This window comes from Danio rerio, chromosome 7, assembly GCF_052040795.2.
Source record: "Danio rerio strain M-AB ecotype USA chromosome 7, GRCz13ab, whole genome shotgun sequence".
Classification (NCBI taxonomy): domain Eukaryota; kingdom Metazoa; phylum Chordata; class Actinopteri; order Cypriniformes; family Danionidae; genus Danio; species Danio rerio.
The window spans coordinates 71,951,799-71,975,628 of record NC_141027.1 but is presented as its reverse complement, the minus strand read 5'-3'; the positions used below and the strand labels follow the sequence as shown (position 1 = coordinate 71,975,628).

The 23,830-nt window shown below is 38.3% G+C and overlaps 1 protein-coding gene across 1 annotated transcript in view; it reads right to left on the bottom strand.

Moving 5' to 3' along the window:
* Positions 1 to 6,605: 6,605 nt before the first annotated feature.
* parvab (parvin, alpha b) overlaps positions 6,606 to 23,830 on the bottom strand; it is a 32,938-nt gene continuing 15,713 nt past the window's right edge. The window contains 6 exon segments of the mRNA NM_001110471.1: positions 6,606 to 7,467; positions 18,878 to 18,950; positions 19,376 to 19,477; positions 19,545 to 19,613; positions 21,550 to 21,611; positions 23,711 to 23,730. Coding sequence (NP_001103941.1) covers positions 7,391 to 7,467; positions 18,878 to 18,950; positions 19,376 to 19,477; positions 19,545 to 19,613; positions 21,550 to 21,611; positions 23,711 to 23,730 — 403 coding nt within the window. The 3' untranslated portion in view covers positions 6,606 to 7,390.

Here is a 23,830-nt window from a genome sequence, read left to right as displayed (position 1 = left end):
GCTCTTCCCCAGACTCAAACCCGGTCTGCGTCGTCGTGGCCAGCTCCTCTCTGCATTACAAGTCCGCCGACGTACCAATGAGCTAACTGGACAAACTGATTGCAGCAGGGAAAGCCCTCCACACAGAGGTAAGCAATAAGCGCAAAAAGGATTACAAACACCTCCTCCTCTGTTTGGTGTCAAAACTGACAGCTGGAGGGGCGGGTAATGTATGTTAACCACAGCTAATACATAAAACAGACGAGAATTTAACTAAAAACAAACAGGAAGTACATTTTCAGATTTTAATTTATTACAAGAGCAAACTTTTTTTTCGTAAATGACATGCATAGATGAACTGTTTACCACAAAACTAGCAATGTGAGCTAACAAAATCAATATGGTTACACTGTAAAAAATGCCCGTAATTTTCATGGTAAAAGACTGTAAAAGAACGAATAAACTGAATAACATCTCTACCATAATTCTAAAGGTAGATTTCTGGCAACCACAGCTGCCAGTTTTTTTACCTTGAATTTCACAGTTCTCTTAATTATACTGTAAACTGAAAAACATCTCTACCATATTTTTACGGTAAGTTTCTGGCAACCACAGCTGCCAGTCTTTTACCATGAATTTTACAGTTCTCCTAATTATACTGTAAACTGAAAAACATCTCTACCATATTTTTTTACAGTAGATTTCTGGCAACCACAGCTGTCAGTTTTTTACTGTAAATTTTACTGTTCTTTTAATAATACAGTGAACTGAAAAACATCTCTACCATATTTTTTACGGTAGATTTCTGGCAACCACAGCTGTCAGTTTTTTACTGTAAATTTTACTGTTCTTTTAATAATACAGTGAACTGAAAAACATATCTAACATATTTTTAATGGTAGATTTCTGGCAACCACAGTTGTCAGTTTTTTTTTTTTTTTACCGTGAATTTTACAGTTCTCTTAATTATACCGTAAACTGAAAAACATCTCTAACATTTTTTTAACGGTAGATTTCTGGCAACCACAGCTGTCAGTTTTTTTTGTTTTTTTTTTACTGTGAATTTTACAGTTCTCTTAATTATACTGTAAACTGAAAAACATCTCTACCATATTTTTAACGGTAGATTTCTGGCAACCACAGCTGCCAGTTTTTTACCGTAAATTTTACTGTTCCTTTAATAATACAGTAAACTGAAAAACATATCTAACATATTTTTTTCCGGTAGATTTCTGGCAACCACAGCTGCCGGTTTTTTTTTTTTTTTTACCGTGAATTTTACAGTTCTCTTAATTATACCGTAAACTGAAAAACATCTCTAACATATTTTTAACGGTAGATTTCCGGCAACCACAGCTGCCTGTTTTTTATCGTAAATTTTATCTGATTTTTTTACAGTGTAGTTTTGATTTCTATTGTACTTTAAATCTTGTTTATTATTACTAATAAAGTGTTCATACAGACTTTGCTCTTGTTCAACTTGATCAAGCAAATTTGCAGCACTGATCAACAAAACATTTTTTGACTTCTGTCTAGTATTCAAATGTCACCATGCTCTTGACAGCAACATGTTTAGTCCTGAATATGAATGTGTGATTAAAAAATTGAGCCCTCAAATAGGCATTCATAAATCACCATTAAATAAAGTGCCCAGCTCTCTGAAATGGAAATTGGAGACATTCAGAGGTGATAATATTAGTGATATTCTCGTATAAAATATCTTTATCAACATCTTTAGGAATAGAAAAATAATAAATTAAAATTCAAATGAGTTATTGGGAGAAAAAAATGGCAAACTATGAAATTTCAACAAAATGTATTTATTTTTTTATGTTTCTATTGATATTTCCTGATTAGTTGTTCATTTATTTTCCTTCGGCTTAGTCCCTTTGTTCATCAGGGGTAGCCACAGTGGAATGAACCGCCAACTTATCCAGCATATGTCTTACACAGCGGATGCCCTTCCAGCAGCAACCCAGTACTGGCCATATACTTACATTCACACACATACACTACGGCCACTTTTGTTCATCCAATTTACCTACAGCGCATGTCTTTGGACTGTGGGGGAAACCAGAGCACCCACACGTAGGAAAACCCACATGAACACACGGAGAACATACAAACTCCACACAGAAATGCAAACCCAGCCGGGACATGAATCAGCGACCTTCTTGCTGTGAAACAACAGTACTAATCACTACTGTGTCGCCCTTTTTCCTGTTTATTACAATTTTATTTATTATTTTTCCACAACGTAATAATTTTGGTGTACTAATTTTTTACCTTTGATCTTAAGTTTTTTGTTAGATTAGTTAACCACTTCAAACAGAAAACATAACAAAAACATAAAGATATTGAAATATATTTAACATTAATGTTTAATATTAACCATGATTTTACTACATAACAACCAAAAACCATGGTAACCGCCTTTGGTTCCATATTTTAATCTAATGATGTGCGATACCACTGGTTTCCTATCCGATACCAATGACTGTAAAAAATATGGACGACGCGACAGCCCTTTTTCCCATTGAACGCCTTGAGGGCAAAACGCCTGCTTGACGGGCACAAACTGTCGCAAAAGACTGCTGAAATTGGAGCCTTGACATGCGCAGAAGGATTGTCTGATGGAGCCAGAGGAGGAGCCGCGAAAATGAGCAGAGTCGAGCTTCCAACCAAACGCTTTATGTAAAATCAACCACGCCCCCGAACTTCTCAGCATGCGTTTGCTGTCATATCAACACAAATGGATGTAATAACGTTAACAAATATGAGGGTTTTATATATTCAATCGCGCCAGCTCCAGGCCGCAGCGCATAACTTACTCGCGGCGTCGCCGGCTGATTCCGGCTCGCATGCGGCAGCGCCTGCTCGCTCGGCCGCCGCATCTGGCTCGATTGACTCGGGCTGGAATTGGGTAGTGAGTCCAGGCATCGGGAGAAGGTCCAGCTGAGGTAACATTAGTCAGTCTGAGCTCTAAGGGATAAGTCTCCGGCAGGCGAGAATCTAGCCGGAACTGTGTTTTGCTATCTGGGTGGTTAGGCGTGTATCAGCAAACTAATAAAGCCCGAAAAAAAGCCCTGAACTTAGTGAATAAACAGTGTTCCACCAGGATCATGTATGTCAGAAACTATAGTTTACTGCTGAACTCATTTTGTCATGGTAAAATAACACAGAAATCGAATAATAACATTTCAGTCTGCTTCAGTCTCCTGCCGAAGCTCAGACGCCGCGCTTTGAGAAACTGTCAATCACAGCTGTCAATCACGATGACACGCCCAGCATTAAATTACTGCTAAAAACAAACTGTTTACAAAAATGAAGATCTGCACCTATTTCAGCACAATAACCAGTGCCTTAATCGACCAGAACTATCTTTCGGGACATTTTATTGCAAGTGTAATATTTTTTTTTATTTGGGCTCAAGTCTCCTTCATTAACACGGAGGAGGCGGGCTTTATGACTTGTACTGCAGCCAGCCCCCAGGGGGCGATCTAACGGCCGAAACCTTCACTCAAACGTAGGCTTGCGGCACACTCCGATACCAAGTAAAATGAAGGTGAGTATCGGCGTATCTACCGATACTTTGCCCAAAAATCACTGTTTGGGAAATTAAGGGAACAAGTACTGTACTTAAAAGTGTCACTTTATACTGAATACGAGTCATATGAAGGGTTATTCTTGTTTATTGATTAAGAATTATCATACAAAAAAAGAGCCGACTTACATATTTATTGACAGCATCTGAGCTTGTATATCTTAAAATACCAGCCTGAACAATTTACACCTTTTAGTTTAGTGACATGTTAATCCGGTCCCCTTGAAGGTTTTTGACCTTCTTCTTTTGTTTTATCATTGTCACAAAAACCCAAGCCCCCAAAATAAAGCCACATTGCCACATTTTCTCCCTCTGTACCTGGATGGTGCCTGCCTGCTGCACCTCTGCAAGCGATGTCTCGCCCCAGCAGCACCTGTGCCTCTCCTTTCCTCCTCTTCTGACCGCCTAGTCATGACGTTGTCATATTCTGTCTTGTGATTTATATGTAGATGTTTGATTAGGTTTGTGGTTTTACCACAGTACCTCACTGTTTTGTAACACGTGTCACAAACAGCATCGTTTGAGATTATGGAAGTGAAGTAGCTCCACACAAAACTTTGATAATGGTCACCTATGTCCAGTGACAGCGTGACTAAACAACATGTGCCAGCGGACTGACTTAGTGGCTAACTTGCGTGCTCTGCAGTTAGCAGTGCCATAGTACGCACATGACTTGGCAGGCGGAAGAACAAGTAGTTCCGACTAATTTAGCATTATTCAAACTAGGGTGATTGTGGTTACTTTTCATTGTATTTCTATTTGCAATAAACTACATATTTGCTCCAAATTACTGAAATATCGATATTTTGATAAGATAATAAATTCTAGAACACACAAAGCTGGTAAAGGAGATCTGCACATCATTAGTTTAATCATGGCTTTTAAAAGAGCAATTCCAGCGTTATGGATGTGACAAGAACATTAAAATCTTAAAACATAAATGCACATAAAACGTATATGCTAACATTATATTGAAACATTCATTAATTAATTTTCCTTTGGCTCAGTCCCTTTATTAATCAGGGGTCGCCACAGCGGAATGAACCGCCAACCTATCCAGCGTATGTTTTACACAGTGAATGCCCTTCAAGTTGCAATACATCACTGGGAAACACCCATACACATTTCACACACATACACTATGGACAATTTAGCTTACCAAATTCACCTGTAACGGATGTCTTTGAACAGTGAAGGAGCACCCGTAGGAAACCCACACGAACACGAGGAGAACATGCAAACTCCACAGAGAAATGCCAACTGGCAGCTGAGGCTCAATACAGCGACCTTCTCGCTGTGAAGCAACAGCGCTACCCACTACGCCATCCATATTGAAACATCTGTTTATATTTTCCAAAACAACTAACCACAAAGTTATTATAATATCAATCTGTAAAAAAAAAAAATATTTTAAACAAGGAAAATAAAGATGCGTTATGGATTTTAGGAAGAAAGTTTACAGTCTACACAATACTTAGTAGAAATTCTGTGAATTTTAACTGCACAACCCAAAAGAAACGATGCTAATCAAGAGGATAAGAGTTGGCTCATTAAAGAACAAAAATGATGGATTTTTTTAACATTTTTGCTTTTATGAGGAAAAAGCTTTGTTACGGATGTGACTTGTGTGACTTTGGGATATCAAATATAATAGTTTAAAACCTTGACAGACATTTTCGAGTATTTTACAGCACTGTAAAATACAAGCCTACACAAAAAAACCTAGAAAGGTTTTCGCTATTTTGGTAAAAACTTAATTTTTTTTTCATGGGAAGGTTGACATGCATGAAATTGCTCAAAAGTTTGTTTATCAAACAATAACAGATATTCAAAACAATCATGGTTAACTTGATTTGATAATTTTTGTAAGGTTTTTATTTAACATTACTTACCAGGGCTTGACATTAACACCCGCCAACCTGCCAGAATGCGGGTAGATTTCAGAGGTGGCGGGTAAGACTCCCACTAGCGACTTTGGCTGGTTAAAAATAATTTACTATGATAATAATTCTTAAAAGCAGGGTTCGACAATAGGTATGGTCCAATGTAAATGCAAAGGCGATCTTAGAAGTGAAAAGCAACGCAATTGACAAAAATAATTGCATTCGCTCGAGCAATAGAAAGCAGGTGAATACCGAATGAGAGAATAATCACTCGGGTTAATAGCTAAGGTGATGCGCGCGGCTGGTTAAAACGCGTGTGCACTCCCGTTTCCTTGCGTGAAGCAACTGTGTCTAGAAACAGAACTGATGTAATCGGTTGTCTCTTTCACTTGTTTTCTGCTCCACATCATGAAATGAGTAAGTGAACAAATAGTGAACATAAAGAACGTGATTACCTTTTATTTGGTGATGTTTCTGAAATAATCAAAATATTTGTATTATTATAGCCCCCTTAAGCATTATTTAATTGATTGTCTACAGAACAAACCACTGCTATACAAGGACTTTTTAACAATTACCATAATATGCCTAATTAAGACTTTAAATGTCTCTTTAAAGGGCACCTATGATTAAAATCAACTTTTGGAAGCTTTTTGGACAGAACTGTGTGTAGGTATAGTGTGTCCACTGTCATATTGGAGTGATATAAACACAATAAGTCTCTTTTTAAAAATTTTTCTGATGTTAAAATAGGACCAAAATCCAAGTGATTTTGAGGCCCGCCGCAATGTGACATAGGAGTGCGGTTTTCCTACCCACCGAATTGATCGACAGACGGCATGTTTCTATAATAACATGAATACACATATCCACAGACCATTTTTTTTTGCAAATAAACTGGGATTAAATTATCTGTTCCAACTCTCTGTGATTTTTATGTTTTATAAGTTTAAAACGTTTTTAAAACAGAGCATATTTGTGATAACGTCAGTAAAATCTATGTAATTCTTGATCACGTGCATGTGTTCGTGTGTGTGTGTGTGCGTGTGCGTGTGTATTGCAAACAGCATTTGTGTGAGACTCATCATTTCAGAAAGGCTTGAACAGACTCCACCACAAATACATCAAATAAACTTACAGTACTTGTTTTTTCTTTACTAATAAGCTCTATTTCTGTCTATCACTGACTGCTGTTTATCTCACATAAAGCTTGAAAAGCAGGCACACAAGTGGCAGCTCATTTACATTTGCACTGCAGTCACATTTACATTTGCAGGGCAGTCACAGGCTACAAAAACAGCTACAATTTACTCAGACAACAAAACTCAGACAACAAAAAAGGAAGCTGGAAGCTAAACAATCTGATAGGAATTTTGAGTTGAAATTTTACAGAAAGATTCTGGAAACACCAAAGGCTTATCGTGCCTTAGGGGTAAAGGGGGTAAAATAGGTGCCTTTTTAAGTTGAATACAGGCATCTTGGAAAAAAACATCTAGTAAAATATTTTGTACTGTCATCATGGCAAAGATAAAAATAAATAAGTTATTAAAAATGAGTTATTAAAACTATGATGTTTAGAAATGTGTTGAAAAAATCATAGTTTACTCTCCATTAAACAGAAATTGAGGGAAAACAAATACAGGGGGATAAAAATTCAATGACTCCAACTGTATGTCTAAGTTTCCTATATTTCCAAGTACATTCTTTTCTAAAATAACAATTAAACAAATCAGAATTTTATAAAAAAAAAAAAATCATGTGAACTGAATAAATATACCTACTGTTTAGGCTCAATTTCAAACTTCAAAAAAATACAGAAAAGAATTCAACAGACAAATACTAATAATACTGATACAGCTGTGACTATGCGCTGGGCATTTTGGTTGAATAAATCGAGCCATTTTTGCATGTTGGAGCTTCTCTGTCACTCCACATTCCTGTACTTGGTGAAGAGATTGTAGAGGACCCTCAGTGTAGACTTGAGGTCGCAGTTGACAATGTCTGAAGAGACACATAAAAGAGACGAACATGATTCAGTTTAATGAGGTGACTGGATGCACTGTTAATTTCAGTACGAAACATTATCTTTTTTTCTCTCAACATTCCTGACATTACAACTGATAATGTCAAGAGCGGCTTCGAAAACACATTTAATGCTAGATGTTCCAGTCTAAAACTGGTTAAAAAGCACTGTTGTGCATACAGCTCTTTTTTACTATCGTTATTATTTATGATTACACACAATACAAGGCAATTTAAACTAGTTACAGCAAAAAAGGCAACCTGATTTAAAGTGTTGGATCAATGGACAAAAAAGTGGACAAAGAAAAAAAAAAACGGATTTTGTTCGCAATTTGGAAAACTTTAAGTTCAGGTTTCAGTTTTGTGCAATATAAAATGTGTTTAAAATGTCATGCTTAATATTTCTCCATCCATGACCATCTTGTTTATTATTCGATATAGTTTGGTATACATTTTTTGTATTTTTTGCATTATAATGTTACAAGTTTTGTACATGTAACCTCGATATTTTGACAGAAAAGAATCCCATATACAGTGCTCAGCATATATGAGAACACCCCCACAAATCTCTCATTTAATTTAATATTTTCTATAGGATGCTTTACAATATTATATTTGTGCATATACAGTTGAAGTCAGAATTATTAGCCCCCCTGAATTATTAGCGCCCCAGTTTATTTTTCCCCCAATTTCTGTTTAATGGAGGGAAGATTGTTTCAAAACATTTCTAAACATAATAGTTTAGTAACTCATTTCTAATAACTGATTTATTTTATCTTTGCCATGATGACAGTAAAAAATATTTGACTAGATATCTTTTAAGACACTTCTATAAAGCTTAAAGTGACATTTAAAGGCTTAACTAGGTTGATTAGGTCAACTAGGCAGCTTAAGGTAATTAGGCAAGTTATTGTATAACGATGCTTTGTTCTGTAGACTATCAAAAAAAAAAAAATAGCTTAAAGGGGCTAATAGTTTTGTCCCAAAAATATATATTTTTTAATTAAAAACAGCTTTTATTCTAGCAGAAATATAACAAATCAGACTTTCTCCAGAAGAAAAAAATATTATTAGACATACTGAAAAGTTCCTTTCTCTGTTAAACATATATTTAAAATACTTAAATATTTTAAAAAGAAAAAAAATTCAAAAGGGGGCTAATAATTCTGACTTTAACTGTACATTAGTTTAGTCAGTGCTGTATCAAACAAATCTAGGGGTAATCTAACAAAATGACTTACAACAATGGTTCTATATATATATAATTTTGCTGAAATGTAGTAGTTTGCAATGTTCTTACAATATTTTGCATGAACTTAAATGTATTATCTTTGCATTTCTACAGATGTTCTGTGACATAAATATTATTTAAAAAAAATGTATCTGTTTAATAAATCTTTTTTGTTTAAATGCACCAATATATATTATCCATATTCCCTGAGAAATGGAAAAAATGTACATTTTAAAAATGGGGTGTACTCATATGTGCTGAGCACTGCGATGTACCAACGCTATTTCACAGCAATTTGTAACTTTTTTGATTTGGTGGCTAATTCGTATGAATTTGTTCAATATCAATTTTGTACAATTTGCTCATCCCCCAGTGATGGCTGTGGTATATGGGTGGGGTTTGGTGCCATGTCTCCTTTTAAAAATCGCACATTTTCATACGACTGAACTCGTACAAATTCTGACAAAATGTAAAAAAGTTTCCTCGTGGGATAAGGTTGGATGTACCCCACCATGAGCAGACAATGGACAGATGTAAAATTTGATGCATGTCTCTATGGTGGTTAAACATATAATTCACATATCTAATGAAGAATCTAAAAGGTTGTTAAAATTATCAATAGAGGTTAAATTGACAACTTGATGTTTAAATCTGTAGTTTCAGAAGTAGTTAAACAGACAAAAGTAACTGAGACACTCAGTGGTTGTTTCATGTTCAGTGTTTTACACACTTCTGCTGTTTAACTATAGTATATAACTGTAGTATAACTAGTCAAATCATAGGTCTCAAACTCGAATCCTGGAGGGCTGCAGCTCTGCACAGTTTTGCTCCAACCCTGATCAAACACTGATCCAACTAATAAAGGTGTTCCTGACTTTGAACACCTCAATTATATGAATCAGCTGTGTTTGATAGTGTTTGTAAGAAATGAGTCTGCCTCGACCCAACTTCCACTCTAAATAGTGAATTGATGCTCATTTCCCAAAAGGGCTGACTTATGAGAGAAAAGAGAAGTCAACAAGGTCTTGTCTCTGCATTGTTTGAGGTGACTACATCTCAACCAAATGGTAACAATTGTAGAATGGGGATGGGTGTGGTGCACAAAGAACCATCTCATCAATGGTGTTGAAACTGCATTAACATGGAGAGATAGGGAGATCAGCTGGGTCAACAGCCAAGGAGCAACTTCATTAACATCTAAAGGCAACATCAAAAACAGTATAAAGGTTTGAGTTTAAGAATGTTCAGGGTTCATTCTGACTCCGGTGAACGCAAGGTACTGCCATGTATTTTGAGACTGCTATGCTGAATAAACATCTTCATTGAGATTTTCTTCGTCATCATCATTTTTTCTTACAGGTTGGAGCAAAACTTTGCAGAACTGCAGCCCTCCAGGAAATTGAGTTTGAGACCTATGGTTTGACTAGTTATGTTGATATGTTAAACTGTAGTATAATCACATTATCACATGAGTAGCAGTTTAGCCATTCTCCTCCAACCATTAGTTTAAAACCCCGAAACCCCAAAAATAAAACCCCGCCCCCTACTTAACATTTTATTTCAGTTGGAAACACGCAATCATACTGAAATACCAGCCTTATTTTACAAGAAAACATAACTACTTTACATTTTGTCAGTTTAGTGGCTGATTCGTACCAAGTACCGACCTCAAAAACCGAGCCGATGACAAAACTGTACTAAATTGCACAAATGAAATGAACAAATTCCTACAAATTGGCCACTAAATCCAAAAGTTACGAATGGTCATGAGAAAGTGGCGGAAATACTGAAAGCCTTTACAGCAACATCCGAATTATGCAGATTTTAAATAAATTTGTCATGTATATGCTGAGATATGTTTAAATATATATTATATTTGTTAAAATACAGTTTTAAAAAAAAAATATTTGAACACTTCTGTGCACAAAAGTGTTCTTGGCGCTCTGCATGATTACATTTGAACCACATGTCACATGGAATATTTTGACAATATTTCCTTTTCTGAATTTTAAACGACATTGCTGTCAATAGAGGATGAGGGAGCTCTCTGATTTCTCCTAAAATATCTTATTAGGAGTTGAGCAATTAATAACACAATTTTCTTTTTTGGGTTAACTATTCGTTTATTGTTATTATGAAATTTAGTGACAATATCATGAAAGTGAAATCTCATTAAGTGGCCTTTTATTTCATTTTATAACATTGATTCAACCCAAACTCATAATGGATACATACCCCTTCATGCATTTCTGGAGAGCGCCAAATACGTCCCAGGAGCTTTTTTTTTTTTTTTTTTTTTTTTGCAGTTTTTGTTTTCGTGAATCCACCAGAGGCTGCTGTGTATGCTTTTTGAGAACTCAATTTTTTCTCGCGAGTGCCATTTGTGCCTGCTGTTCTCCTGTAAATCCACCAGAAGCCGCTGTCGCCTGACTGACCAATCCCCCAGATTGACCCGCCCACATCCTTCCCTAAACAACAGTGTTTTCAAAAGCAATCTAAAAAAAGAAAGCCCTTGCAGCCGCCTAATTTTTACCACGTTTTTTAAATCTCACCACATGCTCACCCTGTTTTTACTTGTTTATTTTATTTTTTGCCTTTTTAGTTTTACCCACTTTCTTGAACCGTTCTTCGCCAGACTCAAACCCTGTCGTCGTAGTCAACTCCTATCTGTGTCCTAAATCCACCGAAGTACACGATGAGCCACTGGGCAAACTGGTAACAGCGGAATAGCCATCCACATAGACAAATTGTCCATACAAATAAACAAAAGCCATCGGCGATGTCATACCTCCTTGTAGCATTTGTTTTAAAGACTAAATGCAGCCATACATACCTCTGGCTACATAACTCACGCTCTCCAGAAATGTATACAGGGGTACATTTTCACAATGAGTTTTTAAAGAAGTACATTCACAATCTGTAGTGAAGTACAAGTGCTTGTTCAATACAATTAAGTGCTTTTTATACTCATAAGGGATTTTAAGTGGTTGTTAGGGTGTTGCTAAGTATGTGCTCAAATAAAACAAGCTCAAGCGCACATCGATCTCATGTTTAGTCTCTAACAGCATTTAAATCCTTTGCTCGGTTTCTCATTGAACAATCACTGCTCATAATTAACAGCAACACGTTCATGCTATCAATGTATTTTGCATTAAACCTCATTTAGTAACAACCGCCCATGAGGCTTATTCTCAGTTTGATGATCTGTGCCGCATTAACCAGATGTTGTTTAAGCCCCGTGATTACAGGGGAACTCTCTTGCAGCGAAACGAAAATGCAATTGTAAATGCAGCATGCAATCGGGACATTCAGCAGACCTTTTAAATAAAGTAAAGCGCAAGCCCCATCTGTTGATTATCTTCACATTCAAGTAGCTGAACAGCAACAGTAGAGGAGGCAATGAGGAGATCAATTCAGCTGATACTTCCTAACTACAATAAACTACTGCAATCAGGCAGCATGCCATGACTGTTCCTTGCTAAATCAAGCGGTGTGGCATCTGTTTCACACAACAGAAGCACATTATTCATTACAAGAACCTCTAGATTATCTCCAGCAGTCCTAGTACAGCAAGAACCTGAGAAAATATTGTGAAAATGTCACCGAACATACATTTACATCTACAAAATATAAAAAAAAAACCAAATGACTAAATAAAGAAATACATTTAAAAATCCATTAATGTTAATGTTTTTAAATTTCAAGGTTGTCTACAAAAACCTGCATACTGACTATATATGACTTTTCTTTATGAGATAACCTCAATCTAGACTCAAGAGTCTCAACACATCTGTTAGAAAGTTTCCTGGGTTTGATTTAAAGAGCCCATATTATGGGTTTTTGAAAATTCCCCTCCATGTAGTGTGTAACACAGCTCTAAGTGAAGTGAAGTATCCAGCTAAGGCTTTAAACCAGGGGTCTCAAACTCGCGGCCCGCGGGCCATTTGCGGCCCTCAGTGCAATATTTTGTGGCCCGCGCCGACTGCTGTACACTGACAGAATCAGCGGAGCGGGGAGAGAGAGCGCTCCCCGCTCCGCTGATTCTATCCGTACACAGCGGTCACTGGCATTCCCCGCCCGCCGTGTTGTCGCGCGCGTTCTCATCAGCTGTGTTGTCGCGCGTACTCAAGAGCGGTGTTATCGCGCGCCTACTGAAGGGCGGGACCGAGGGCGTGTCGCGTCGCGGGGGCACTTTTGATCATTTTGGAAGGGCACTTTCTATGCAAGACTACAAAGGGCATGTGCTCTGCACAGGTTGAGCCCTATGTGTGCACGTGCCTGCCCTGCATCTTATATATATATCATAGGTAGATACAGACTGGTACAGACTGATGTGACTGGAGTGGGGTGGGGGTGTTTTATTTATACATATATACACCTTTTTTTAGGTGAGGGAATGGAAGTTTTGAGTGAGTTCCCCCACTTTTTTCCCTAGGACTTCAATAAGTCAAAGTACAGGTCTAGACTTAATGATGATCATCTTCAAGCCATACTGAGGGTCTCAACTGCTTCCGCTCTAAAGCCAAATGTGGTTCAGATTTGTGAGAAGAAGCGCTGTCAAGTCTCTGGCAGCAAGAAATAGGCAAAAGATGCCATGTTCAGAAGAACTGTTCATAATCTTCACTCAATGTTCTGTTAATGTTCAGGACACTTCATGTTCAGAAGAAATAATTAAAACTGTTAATAATGACATTTGAGGACTTTTTTTTGTGAAATCCCTTATGCGGCCCAGCCTCACCCAGACTTTGCCTCCTGCGGCCCCCAGGTAAATTGAGTTTGAGACCCCTGCTTTAAACTGTAAGAGTACAGTGTTTAAAGCGGTTGATTCATCTATAAAAGAGTCGACTCATAGTGCTTCAAACGAGTCGCCTTAATACCGAGTCATTAGGTGTTTCGTCATGACGTAGGAACGAAACCAAGTTATTCACGTGCACGTGCAAACCCGGGAGATTTGAAAACTGCGGCCCCGCCCTCTGACATAGAAACCCAGACACACACACACACACCCACAAACACACACACAAACATGCCGGTCGATTGAAGTCACACTGCAGATGGATATCATCGAGTCTCTACCCAAAGATGAAACCTCAGCATTATAACCAAGCAGTTGGAAACTACAGGAAACTTCTGCAAACTACATGCTACAAAGAATACTTCATCTGCGTTTGTTAAAGGAAGGATCAGTAAAAAGTAACTTACTGATGGACGTCAGGATGGGTTTCTTCCTCCATTTCTCAAGTGTAAGTACATGCGATTAAAGTTGTTGCCTCGTTGACTCTAGCTTGCAAATGTATTTAGTTGTGATTTGTTACTTGTAACCGCGTGTACTGTATCAGGTTAACTGGCTATATTCTCTTATCGCGTGCAAAGTCACGTTAAAAACGCGACGCGTGCTGCTTTGTTTACGGAGCTCCGTGGACGAGGGTAGTGTGTGCGTGCGCTGTCGTCCGGAGGTATGTGTGTGTGTTTGTGTGTGTGTGTGCGCGCGCGTTGTTGTCCGGAGGTGTGTGTGTGTTTTAGTGTGTGTGTGTGCGCGGGCGCAAGGACGAGGGCAATATGTGTGTTTGTGGTTGTGTCTGTGAAAAGAGCAGAGTGAGACAAGCTAGGAGATCTCCTTGACAGTTTTTGGATTTTTTGCTCAATAAAATAGTCAGTCGTCTGTATTTTCAAGTCCATCGACTGTATTTACATTGACCCACTGGCAGCTAAAATCCACGCCTACACTATCAAGCGTGTATGAACTGTGATTACTTTTATATTGCTGATTAGCTGTTGGGCATTTCACTCTCTGACTGAAGGCAGTCGACCAATCGCAACAGACTGTCATCGGTCCAATCAGCGCAGATTAGCTTCGCGCTAAGGAGGGGTTTGGGAACAAATGAATCACTGGACGATTCATACGGGAGTCGCTGGGATAATTAGGTAAAAATAAATGCAGATTATAAGACCATGAAAGTGTTTTCTTGCATGCTTATTAGACTGTTGTTGGAGACCCTTACAACCAAGATATGACCTTATTTCATGTATAATATGGGCTCTTTAAAGATACGCTCCACAGTTTTGGAAACATTGGCAACTTAAAGGAAATGCTTATACTCTGATCTAGTAGACAAATATGATATTGGATCCCAAGGGGACTTCTGGAAATACCTGCAAATTAGACATTGCATCAAGAACAAATTTAATGTGAAGGACAATCCTGTATATGCTTATTTACAGTCACCATAGAATGCTAGGACTGCTTTTATGTGCTTAAATTCAGAAGAATGTAATAATCTGAGAATAATCTGCCAGAAGGAGCTGGGGAATTATATTGAGAAGAATGAGTGGCTGGACATAGTTTCCAATGTAGGTAAAAATATAAGGGAAGTTAGAGGAAAGTTCATTCAGTACAAAATAATACATAGATACTACTACACACCATCTAGACCAGGGATGGGCAAACTTGATCCTCGAGGGCCGGTGTCCCTGCAGAGTTTTGTTCCAACACTAGTCAAACACACCTGAACAAACTAATCAGTGTCTTCAAGATCACTTGAACTCTATAGGGAGGTCTGTTTGAATAGGGTTGGAGCTAAACTGTGCAGGACACCGGCCCTCCAGGACCGAGATTGCCCACCCCTGATCTAAACTCTAGGATGGGACTAGCTGGAAATTATCCATGATGGAAATGAAATACACAATAGGGTACTTGTCTACACATCATCTGGGATTGTTGCTTATTTACCCATTCTGGTGTACAATTTTAAGAAAAATGTGACCAGGCTGGGTGTGAGTTACCTGTAGAGCTACGGCTATACCTTCTAGGTGACAAACTAGTAATATGCTCATTTTACATCTCGCCTACAGTTATACAGTTGGGTTTAACACTTTTAAAACCCACTCAGCCAATCTCCAGGGGCCTCATGTACGAAGACTTGCGTGGAAATCTTACTAAAACATTGCGTACGCACAAAGCTGTAAATGTGCGTACGCAGAAAAAATTTCAGATGTATGAAACACTGCGTACGCCGAATCTCACGCATATTCTTTTGTACATCTGAATGAACGTGAAACTGAGCGCAACATGCACGAGCACAAAACCCCTCCCTGCCTCCTCCCCCGTATGAATATGCTAATGACTATGCTAATGGAAAAACCCAACGAAAAAGCAAAGGCAAAAGCAAGCAAAAAGAGAAACTTTGAACAGAATGTGAATTGGAGGTGCTGCTTTCGGAGGGAGACCGGAGAAAAGCGGTGTTATTTGCAAGTTTGTTCACCGGAATTAACAACATAAGAAAAAAATAGAGTGGGAGAGTTTAGCTGATGCGGTCAACACAGTCGGGTCTGAACATCGCACTGAGTGCATTAACAAAAGAAATAGTGTGGTTTGTATCTGTCAAATGTTGCGGGACGCTTAACAGTCTCAGTGGCGCACCTCGTAAGACGCATGTGATCATGAATTGATAAGTTCGAGCATGAACTCGTCTCGAATCCAGCGTCTGACGAACTCTTTCTTTTTTTTTGCCCCGCTACATATCAGATTTTGCCAACTATTTATCACGAGAAAGACAAGTAGGAATCATCAATAAGTTCATATCAATAAGCATCATATTTTATTTGCACATTTATTGAATGGAAATGTTTCTGATTAACTCATGCAAATTCATCTTCAGATAGTGTCTTTATAGCAATGTGCGTGCAGTAGATCGCTCAGATTACTTTGGGAAAACAGGCGACTGCTGCAATTTGCGCTTTAATGTTTAGCTGGTCAAATGTATGGTATGGAAACCTTATATACCTGCTGAACCCGTCTCATACAGCTGCCATTGCAAGGCTCAGACACTTTGTAGAGAGGAATTTAACACAACTGCCTCTAGGAGTCGCCAATGGAAATAAAACAGACACGCACAAAAAATGTGCGTACGCCTGCCAGAAAGCTGCCGTGGAGCTGCGCATATTCCCACGTTCAGTTCATTGTTAGTAAATCCAAACGTGAGCGATTCTGAGCGTGAAACCTGGCGTACGCAAAGTTTTTGTGCGTACGCAGCGTTGATACATGAGGCCCCAGGACTGGCAGAAGCACTTTTAGCTTAGCTTAGCACAAATCATTGAATTGGATTAGACCATTAGCATCTCACTCAAATTCAAAAATTTTCATCTAAACATCGCTCTAGCAGCGTAGACAACATCTGGTTCAGCATTAGGTGTGTGTGTGTTCACTGAAGCATTTTGAGCAGCTGAAAATGCCATTGCTCTTCCAAAAGTGGTCAACCATTACCACTTGTTCAACTGCTGCAGTTTAGAGTGTTTCGTGTACAAACAATGCTTAGTGCCTTGCTAAGGAAAAAACACTGCATCCTTAAGGCTCTGGCATACTTCAAATAAAATCAAAGAATGAACTGAAAAAAGTTTTGCCTTCTCCACGTCGGAGGAAATTCCTTACATCTGGTGAAGGAGATAAAGTGTCTTGGGCATAGGTCTCAAACAACCCTAATCAAACACAGCTGATCTAGTAGTGTCTAGTAGTCTTGAACATCTTGATTAGTTGGATCAGCTATATTTGATTAGGGTTGGAGCAAAACTGCAGAGCTGCAGCCCTCCAGGAATCTTGGGGTTTTGTTCACGAGTATGAGGGATGATTGAACGTGAGATTGACAGGCAGATCGGTGCAGCGGCAGCAGTAATGGGGTCGATGTACAAGTTTGTTGTGGTAAAGAAGAAGCTGAGCTGAAAAGCAAAGCTCTCAATTTACCAGTCAATCTATGTTCCTAATCTTAACCTATGGTCATGAGCTTTGGGTCATGACCGAAAGAACAAGATTTCGGATACAAGAGGCCGAAATGATGGGTGGCAGAGCGCACTCATAAGGAGAGGGTGAGGAGCTCTGTCACCCGAGAGAAGCTCAGAGTAAAGCCGCTGCTCCTCCACATCCAGAGAAGTCAGTTGAGGTGGCTTGGGCATCTGTTTTGGATGCCTCCTGGACATCTACCCAGGGAGGTGTTCCAGGTGTGGCCCACTGGGGAGGAGGCCTTGGGGAAGACCCATGACACGCTGGAGGAACTATGTCTCTCGGCTGGCCTGGGAATGCCTTGTGATTCTGCCCCAAAGGAGCTGGAGGTGTCTGGGGAGAGGGAAGTCTGGGGTTCTCTCCTTAGACTGCTGCCCCTGCGACCTGGCCCCGGAAAAGCGGATGTAAATGAACTAACAAACGAACAAATGAAAAAACGAATGAATGAACAAACAAATTATTAAATTAATTGAATTTATGTGGTTTTACTTTTTTTCAAAGTTCCTTTTTGTAGTTCGTTTGGGCACTCAGCTTTTTCAAATTTCTTTTTTCTCTCAAACATTCATTCATTTTCTTGTCGGCTTAGTCCCTTTTTCGCCACAGCGGAATGAACCGCCAACTTATCCAGCAAGTTTTTACACAGCGGATGCCCTTCCAGCCGCAACCCATCTCTGGGAAACATCCACACACACATTCACACACATACTCATACACTACGGACAATTTAGCCTACCACATTTGCCTGTTCCGCATGTCTTTGGACTGTGGGGGAAACCGGAGCACCCGGAGGAAACCCACGCAAAGGTAGGGAGAACATGCAAACTCCACACAGGAACGACAACTGAGCCAAGGTTCGAACCAGCGACCCAGCGATCTTCTTGCTGTGAGGCAAGCACTATCAGCACTATCTACTGCGCCACTGCCTCGCCCTTCCCTCAAACAATGAATGAAAAAAACGTTCTTTGAGGTATAGGGCCTTCGGTGTATCGCTGAAAAGACATTTTAAACTTCATTTTAGTTCTATTGAAAGAATTCAAATAAACTTTGCCGCAAGCATACAGGTGTGCATTCTGTGTGTGAAAATTACTGGCTGCACTTAAATTAATGGCCACCGATGTCGCTAATAAGAAGGGATTTAGAACTCTGTGTAGAACATAGGTTTAAAACTGAAATCCAGGAGGGCCATAGCTCTGCACAGTTTTAGTCCAACCCTTTCAAACAGAACTGATTCAAATAATCAAGGTGTTCAAAAGAGTCATGAACACCTTCATTAGTTGGATCAGCTTTGTCAGGGTTGGAGCAAAACTGTGCAGAGCTGCAGCACTCCAGGAATAGAGTTTAAGACCTATGGTATAGAGGTTCTTCAAGATAAAGCTTAATATTACCTTCTGGTCTGGGCTTTGGCTTCTCCAAGTCACCATCTTGCATCAGTTCAAAAGAAAAAGCAACATTATGGACCTACATTGAAACATATGATGAAAACCAAAAATGTGATTAAGTGACAAAGAAGAATCAGGAACGATTTTAAAACAGACAGAGGTGCCAATATGGACCATGGATAAGCAGAATTTACAAAGATCCTCTGTGGACTAATACATACAGCCCAGCGGTATTGAAAATCGCCTTTTGCGAAACGTAAAATGTGTTGCTATAGGTACATTTTGTTGCATTAATTGTCGATATAGTCAGCATCGCAACACACAAGCATAATACTGGATTTATGAACTAAAAAGGGGTCTTGGAGTTCTTGGAGCTTCATGGGCTTTAACTTGAACCCCTGTAGTCACACTGGATATTTTGACCAGGTTTTGGTTCCTATTTTTTTACTTTTATAGAATTTTCGTATTAATTATTAACCATACTTTCACAGTAAATAGTAATACCTTGTGATCAAAATGTTCAGGGATGAGGAAGAAGTTATAGAGGGGCACGAAGTATCCTTCCAGGAGCCCCATCAGCAGGACTAAGTACACACCATCAGCAAACTGCAGGAGATTGCAGAACATTGAGATGTCCATATCTACAAGACTGTGGTGAAATATTTTGTTATACCTGAGTTTCCAGCTCCGACACTTCCAAATTTAACTTGTTCAAGTGCTTGTTCACGAATGTTATTAGAGTCTGAAAAAAAAACACAAAAAATATATATAGCAATTTATAGTAAACACTATTGCTTTTATACCATACTATAGTATCATACCCTGTTCATATTAAAGTATTTAAAACACTTTATAATAATGGTACATCATGATATAGTAATAACTTTAGTGAACTGGTCAGCTGAGGTAAATAAATACTGTAATATACACTCCACTTGTTCGGCCACTTTATTAGCTACACCTGTCCAAATGCTCGTTAACCCAAATATCTAATCACATGGCAGCAACTCAATTTAGACATGTAGACATAGTCAAGACGATATGTTGCAGTTCAAACAGAGCATCAGAATGGGGAAGAAAAGTGATTTAAGCGACTTTGATTGTGGCATGATTGTTGGTGCGAAAACAAGCTGGACTGAGTATTTTGGAAACTGCTGATCTACTGGGATTTTCACGCACAACCATGTCTAGGGTTTATAGAGAGTATGCAAAAGAACATCTTTGAGTGCACAACACGTCGAACCTTGAGATGGATGGGCTACAGCAACAGAAGACCACACCAGTGCCAGTCTTGTCAGCTAAGAACAGGAAACTGAGGTTACAATTGGCACCAAGCTCACCAAATTGAAACAATAGAAGACTGGAAAAACATTGCCTGGTCTGATGAGTCTCGATTTCTGATGGTAAGGTCAGAATTTGGCATCAACAACATGAAAGCATGGATCCTACCTGTCTTTTATCAATGGTTTATGCTGGTGGAGGTAGTGTAATGATGTGGGGGATAATTTCTTGGCACACTTTGGTCCCATCAGTACATTCTGAGCATTGTGTTAATGCCACAGCCTACCTGAGTATTGTTGCTAACCATGTCCATCCCTTTATGACCACAGTGTACCCATCTGCGGATGGCTACTTCCAGCAGGATAACGCACCACGTCATAAACCGCAAATCATCTCAGACTGGTTTCTTGAACATGACAATGAGTTCGCTGTACTCAAATGGCCTCCACAGTCACCAGAACTCAATCCAATAGACCACCTTTGTGATGTGGTGGAACAAGAGATTTGCATCATGGATGTGCAGCCGACAAATCTGCAGGAACTGCGTGATGCTATCATGTTAACATGGACCAAAATCTCTGAGGAATATTTACAGTACCTTGTTGAATCTATGCCATGAAGGATTAATGCAGTTCTGAAGGCAAAAGGGGGTCCAACACCGTTACTAGCAAGGTATACCTAATAAAGTGGCCGGTGAGTGCATGCTTCCACTATAGTTATCTGTGATGCATAAAAATATACCCGATATTTGTAGAAAACCCTACTGGTTAATTTATTTATATATATCATTTCTAATATATTTAAATTACTTTTCTAATTAATTTCTCTGACAAGTTCCTCACAAAGTAATTTAATCATTTTAAATTGACTTAAATTGACTAAATTCTATTTTTTTTAAGTATATGCAATTGTATTGATAAATTATATGGGTGTTCTTTTAATTTACTTAAATTTACTATATATATATTAATATATATATATATATATATATATATATATATATATATATATATATATATATATATATATATATATATATATATATAGTTTCTCTGAACTAAATTACATAGATCTGTTGAGTAAGACAAGCATATTATAAGAACTGTAATTAATTTACTTACAAATTAAAGTAATCCTTTATTTTTTCAGCAAAAACCGAATCCTTTGTTACCAATTACACCTAACAGTTTATATTACTAGAGTTGTTGTATTGAAACTAAAGAATTAAAACAACAGAATAATACAAGCACATTACATAGTTCAAAAACCATATATTTACTACAAGTTACTATAGTGCATTTTCATGTGAGAGACTTCAAGAGATCAGAGGGGGAAAAAAAAAATCAAAGCTCTCGAAGTGTAAAGCCTTTCCCAAATAGTGTGTAATCTGCACTTGCCTTTTTCACCACATTCAGTTTATCTGGCGCGTGGTCAAAGAGAGTGTCAAAGGCGTCTCGCTCTGTTAGAGTACAAAAAAAAAAGAGACGAATGCTTAAATGCACCAGAAGATTTAAAGAAGAAGATGTCATTTGTATCACCTAAAAAAGCATGTTAAAATGTACAGTAATCCTGAAGAGTATTTGGACACTAAATAAGCAGTAGATACAAAACATTAAACCAAGCTGCTCCTGCAAACAAATGATTCAATCCCTTTCTCAGAAATGAATACAACATTTTATTTTTTTTTGCTTTCAATAAGTTTCAAGGTGACTGCAGATAATAAAAAATCTGTCCACTGATGAACACGATTCATTGAGGTTTGACAACAATTAAGTGCTCATACACTGATAAAATGATTCTGTGATCAAGTATATCCAACATTCATGCATTCATTCATTCATTTTCCTTTTGCTTATTCTCTGTTTCAGATGTCGTCACAGTGGAATGATCCGCCAACTTATCCATCATATGTTTTACGCAGCGAATGCCCTTCCATTTTCTGGGAAACACACACACTTATTCACACTCAAACACTGCAGTCAATTTCATTCATTCATTTTCCTTTTGACTAAGTCCCTTTGTTAATCTGGGGTCGCCACAGCGGAATGAACCGCCAACTTATCCAGCACATGTTTTACACAGCGGATGCCCTTCCAGCTGCAACCCATCTCTGGGAAATACCCACACACTCTCATACACTACGGACAATTTAGACGACCCAATTCACCTGTACCGCATGTCTTTGGACTGTGGGGGAAACTGGAGCACCCGGAGGAAACCCACGCAAAGGCAGGGAGAACATGCAAACTCCACACAGAAACGCTATCTGACCTAGCCGAGGCTCGAACCAGCCACTGTGGTAATTCAGTTCATTTTAAATACGTTGTTTGAACAAGCAGCAAAAATCATTTTTGGGTGTATTTAATATTAATTAAATGTGCATATTTTGTATAAAATTCATGTATGAAAGTAATTGTTTTAAATTAATTGCTATAAAAATAATTGCATCAAAGTAATCTGTTTATATTATAAATTACTTTACATTCTTTATATTAAAATGAAATTTAAAATCAATCTTTAAATATCTATAATCTAATTAAAATAACATTCATATAAATTACATTGATAGCATATGCAAAATGAAATAAAAAAAACATATTTTACTATATTTCAAAATTACAAATACAAAGCAACACATTAAATGAATCCCGAAATGTTCAAGTAGAAAGACTAAAATTGTGTTTTCTTTTCTGAAATTGTTTTAAAGTGCAACTTTATCAGTAAATACAGTATAAGTAAAGTTTCACAAACTCATTTCGAGAGGAGCACGTGATATGATTGACTGCAGCTGGCCACTCATCTACACTCATTAGCTAGCCAATCAGATTGTTCCAAACTCACTATAAGTAGCCTAGTTAGAACTCCTCCCTTATCTTCGTTTTTCTGAAGAAACCCCCCCATCCACTCATTCTCCTCCTTTCCTCCTTTACCAGGGGAGCTCTCGAGAACCTCCTGATCTCGTACTCCCCTCACATGCTCTATAGACCAGGCGGGAGCCCTGGGCTCAACTACCTCCGAGCTCAGGGTTCTCTCCTGGGACAGCATGCCAAACCTGCTAACAAGTTGTCAAACAATATCTAAGTGTGAACTCTTGAAAGTATATTTATTCATTCATTTTTCTTCGGCTTAGTCCCTTATTTATCAGGGATCGCCACAGCAGAACGAACCACCAGCTATTCCGCATATGTTTTATGCAGCGGATGCCCTTCCAGCTGCAACACAATACTGGGAAACACTCATACACTCTCTCATTGCACACTTTAGTCCATCCAATTCACCTATAGAGCATGACTGTGGGTGAAACAGGAGCACCTGGAGGAAACCCACACAAACATGAGGAGAACATGCAAGCTCTACACAGAAATGCTAATTGACCTAGCCAGGACTTGAATCAGCAACCTTCTTGTTGTGAGGTGGCAGTGCTAACCACTGAGCCACCGTGCCACCCTACAGTATATTTAATATTAATACCTTTTTGAACTGAAAATTTGTATCTAACAATGTAGTGATCTAATATAGTGACATTCGTAACATATGCTAAATAAATACAACACTCACCATATCTTCCAGACAGTGCCCTGTGGGCAATTAAAAAAAAAACATCATTATTTCAGTATCAATTTAAGCAACAATAGAAATCAACAATCTATTTACATCTGAATGAAAGGGTTTTTGCAA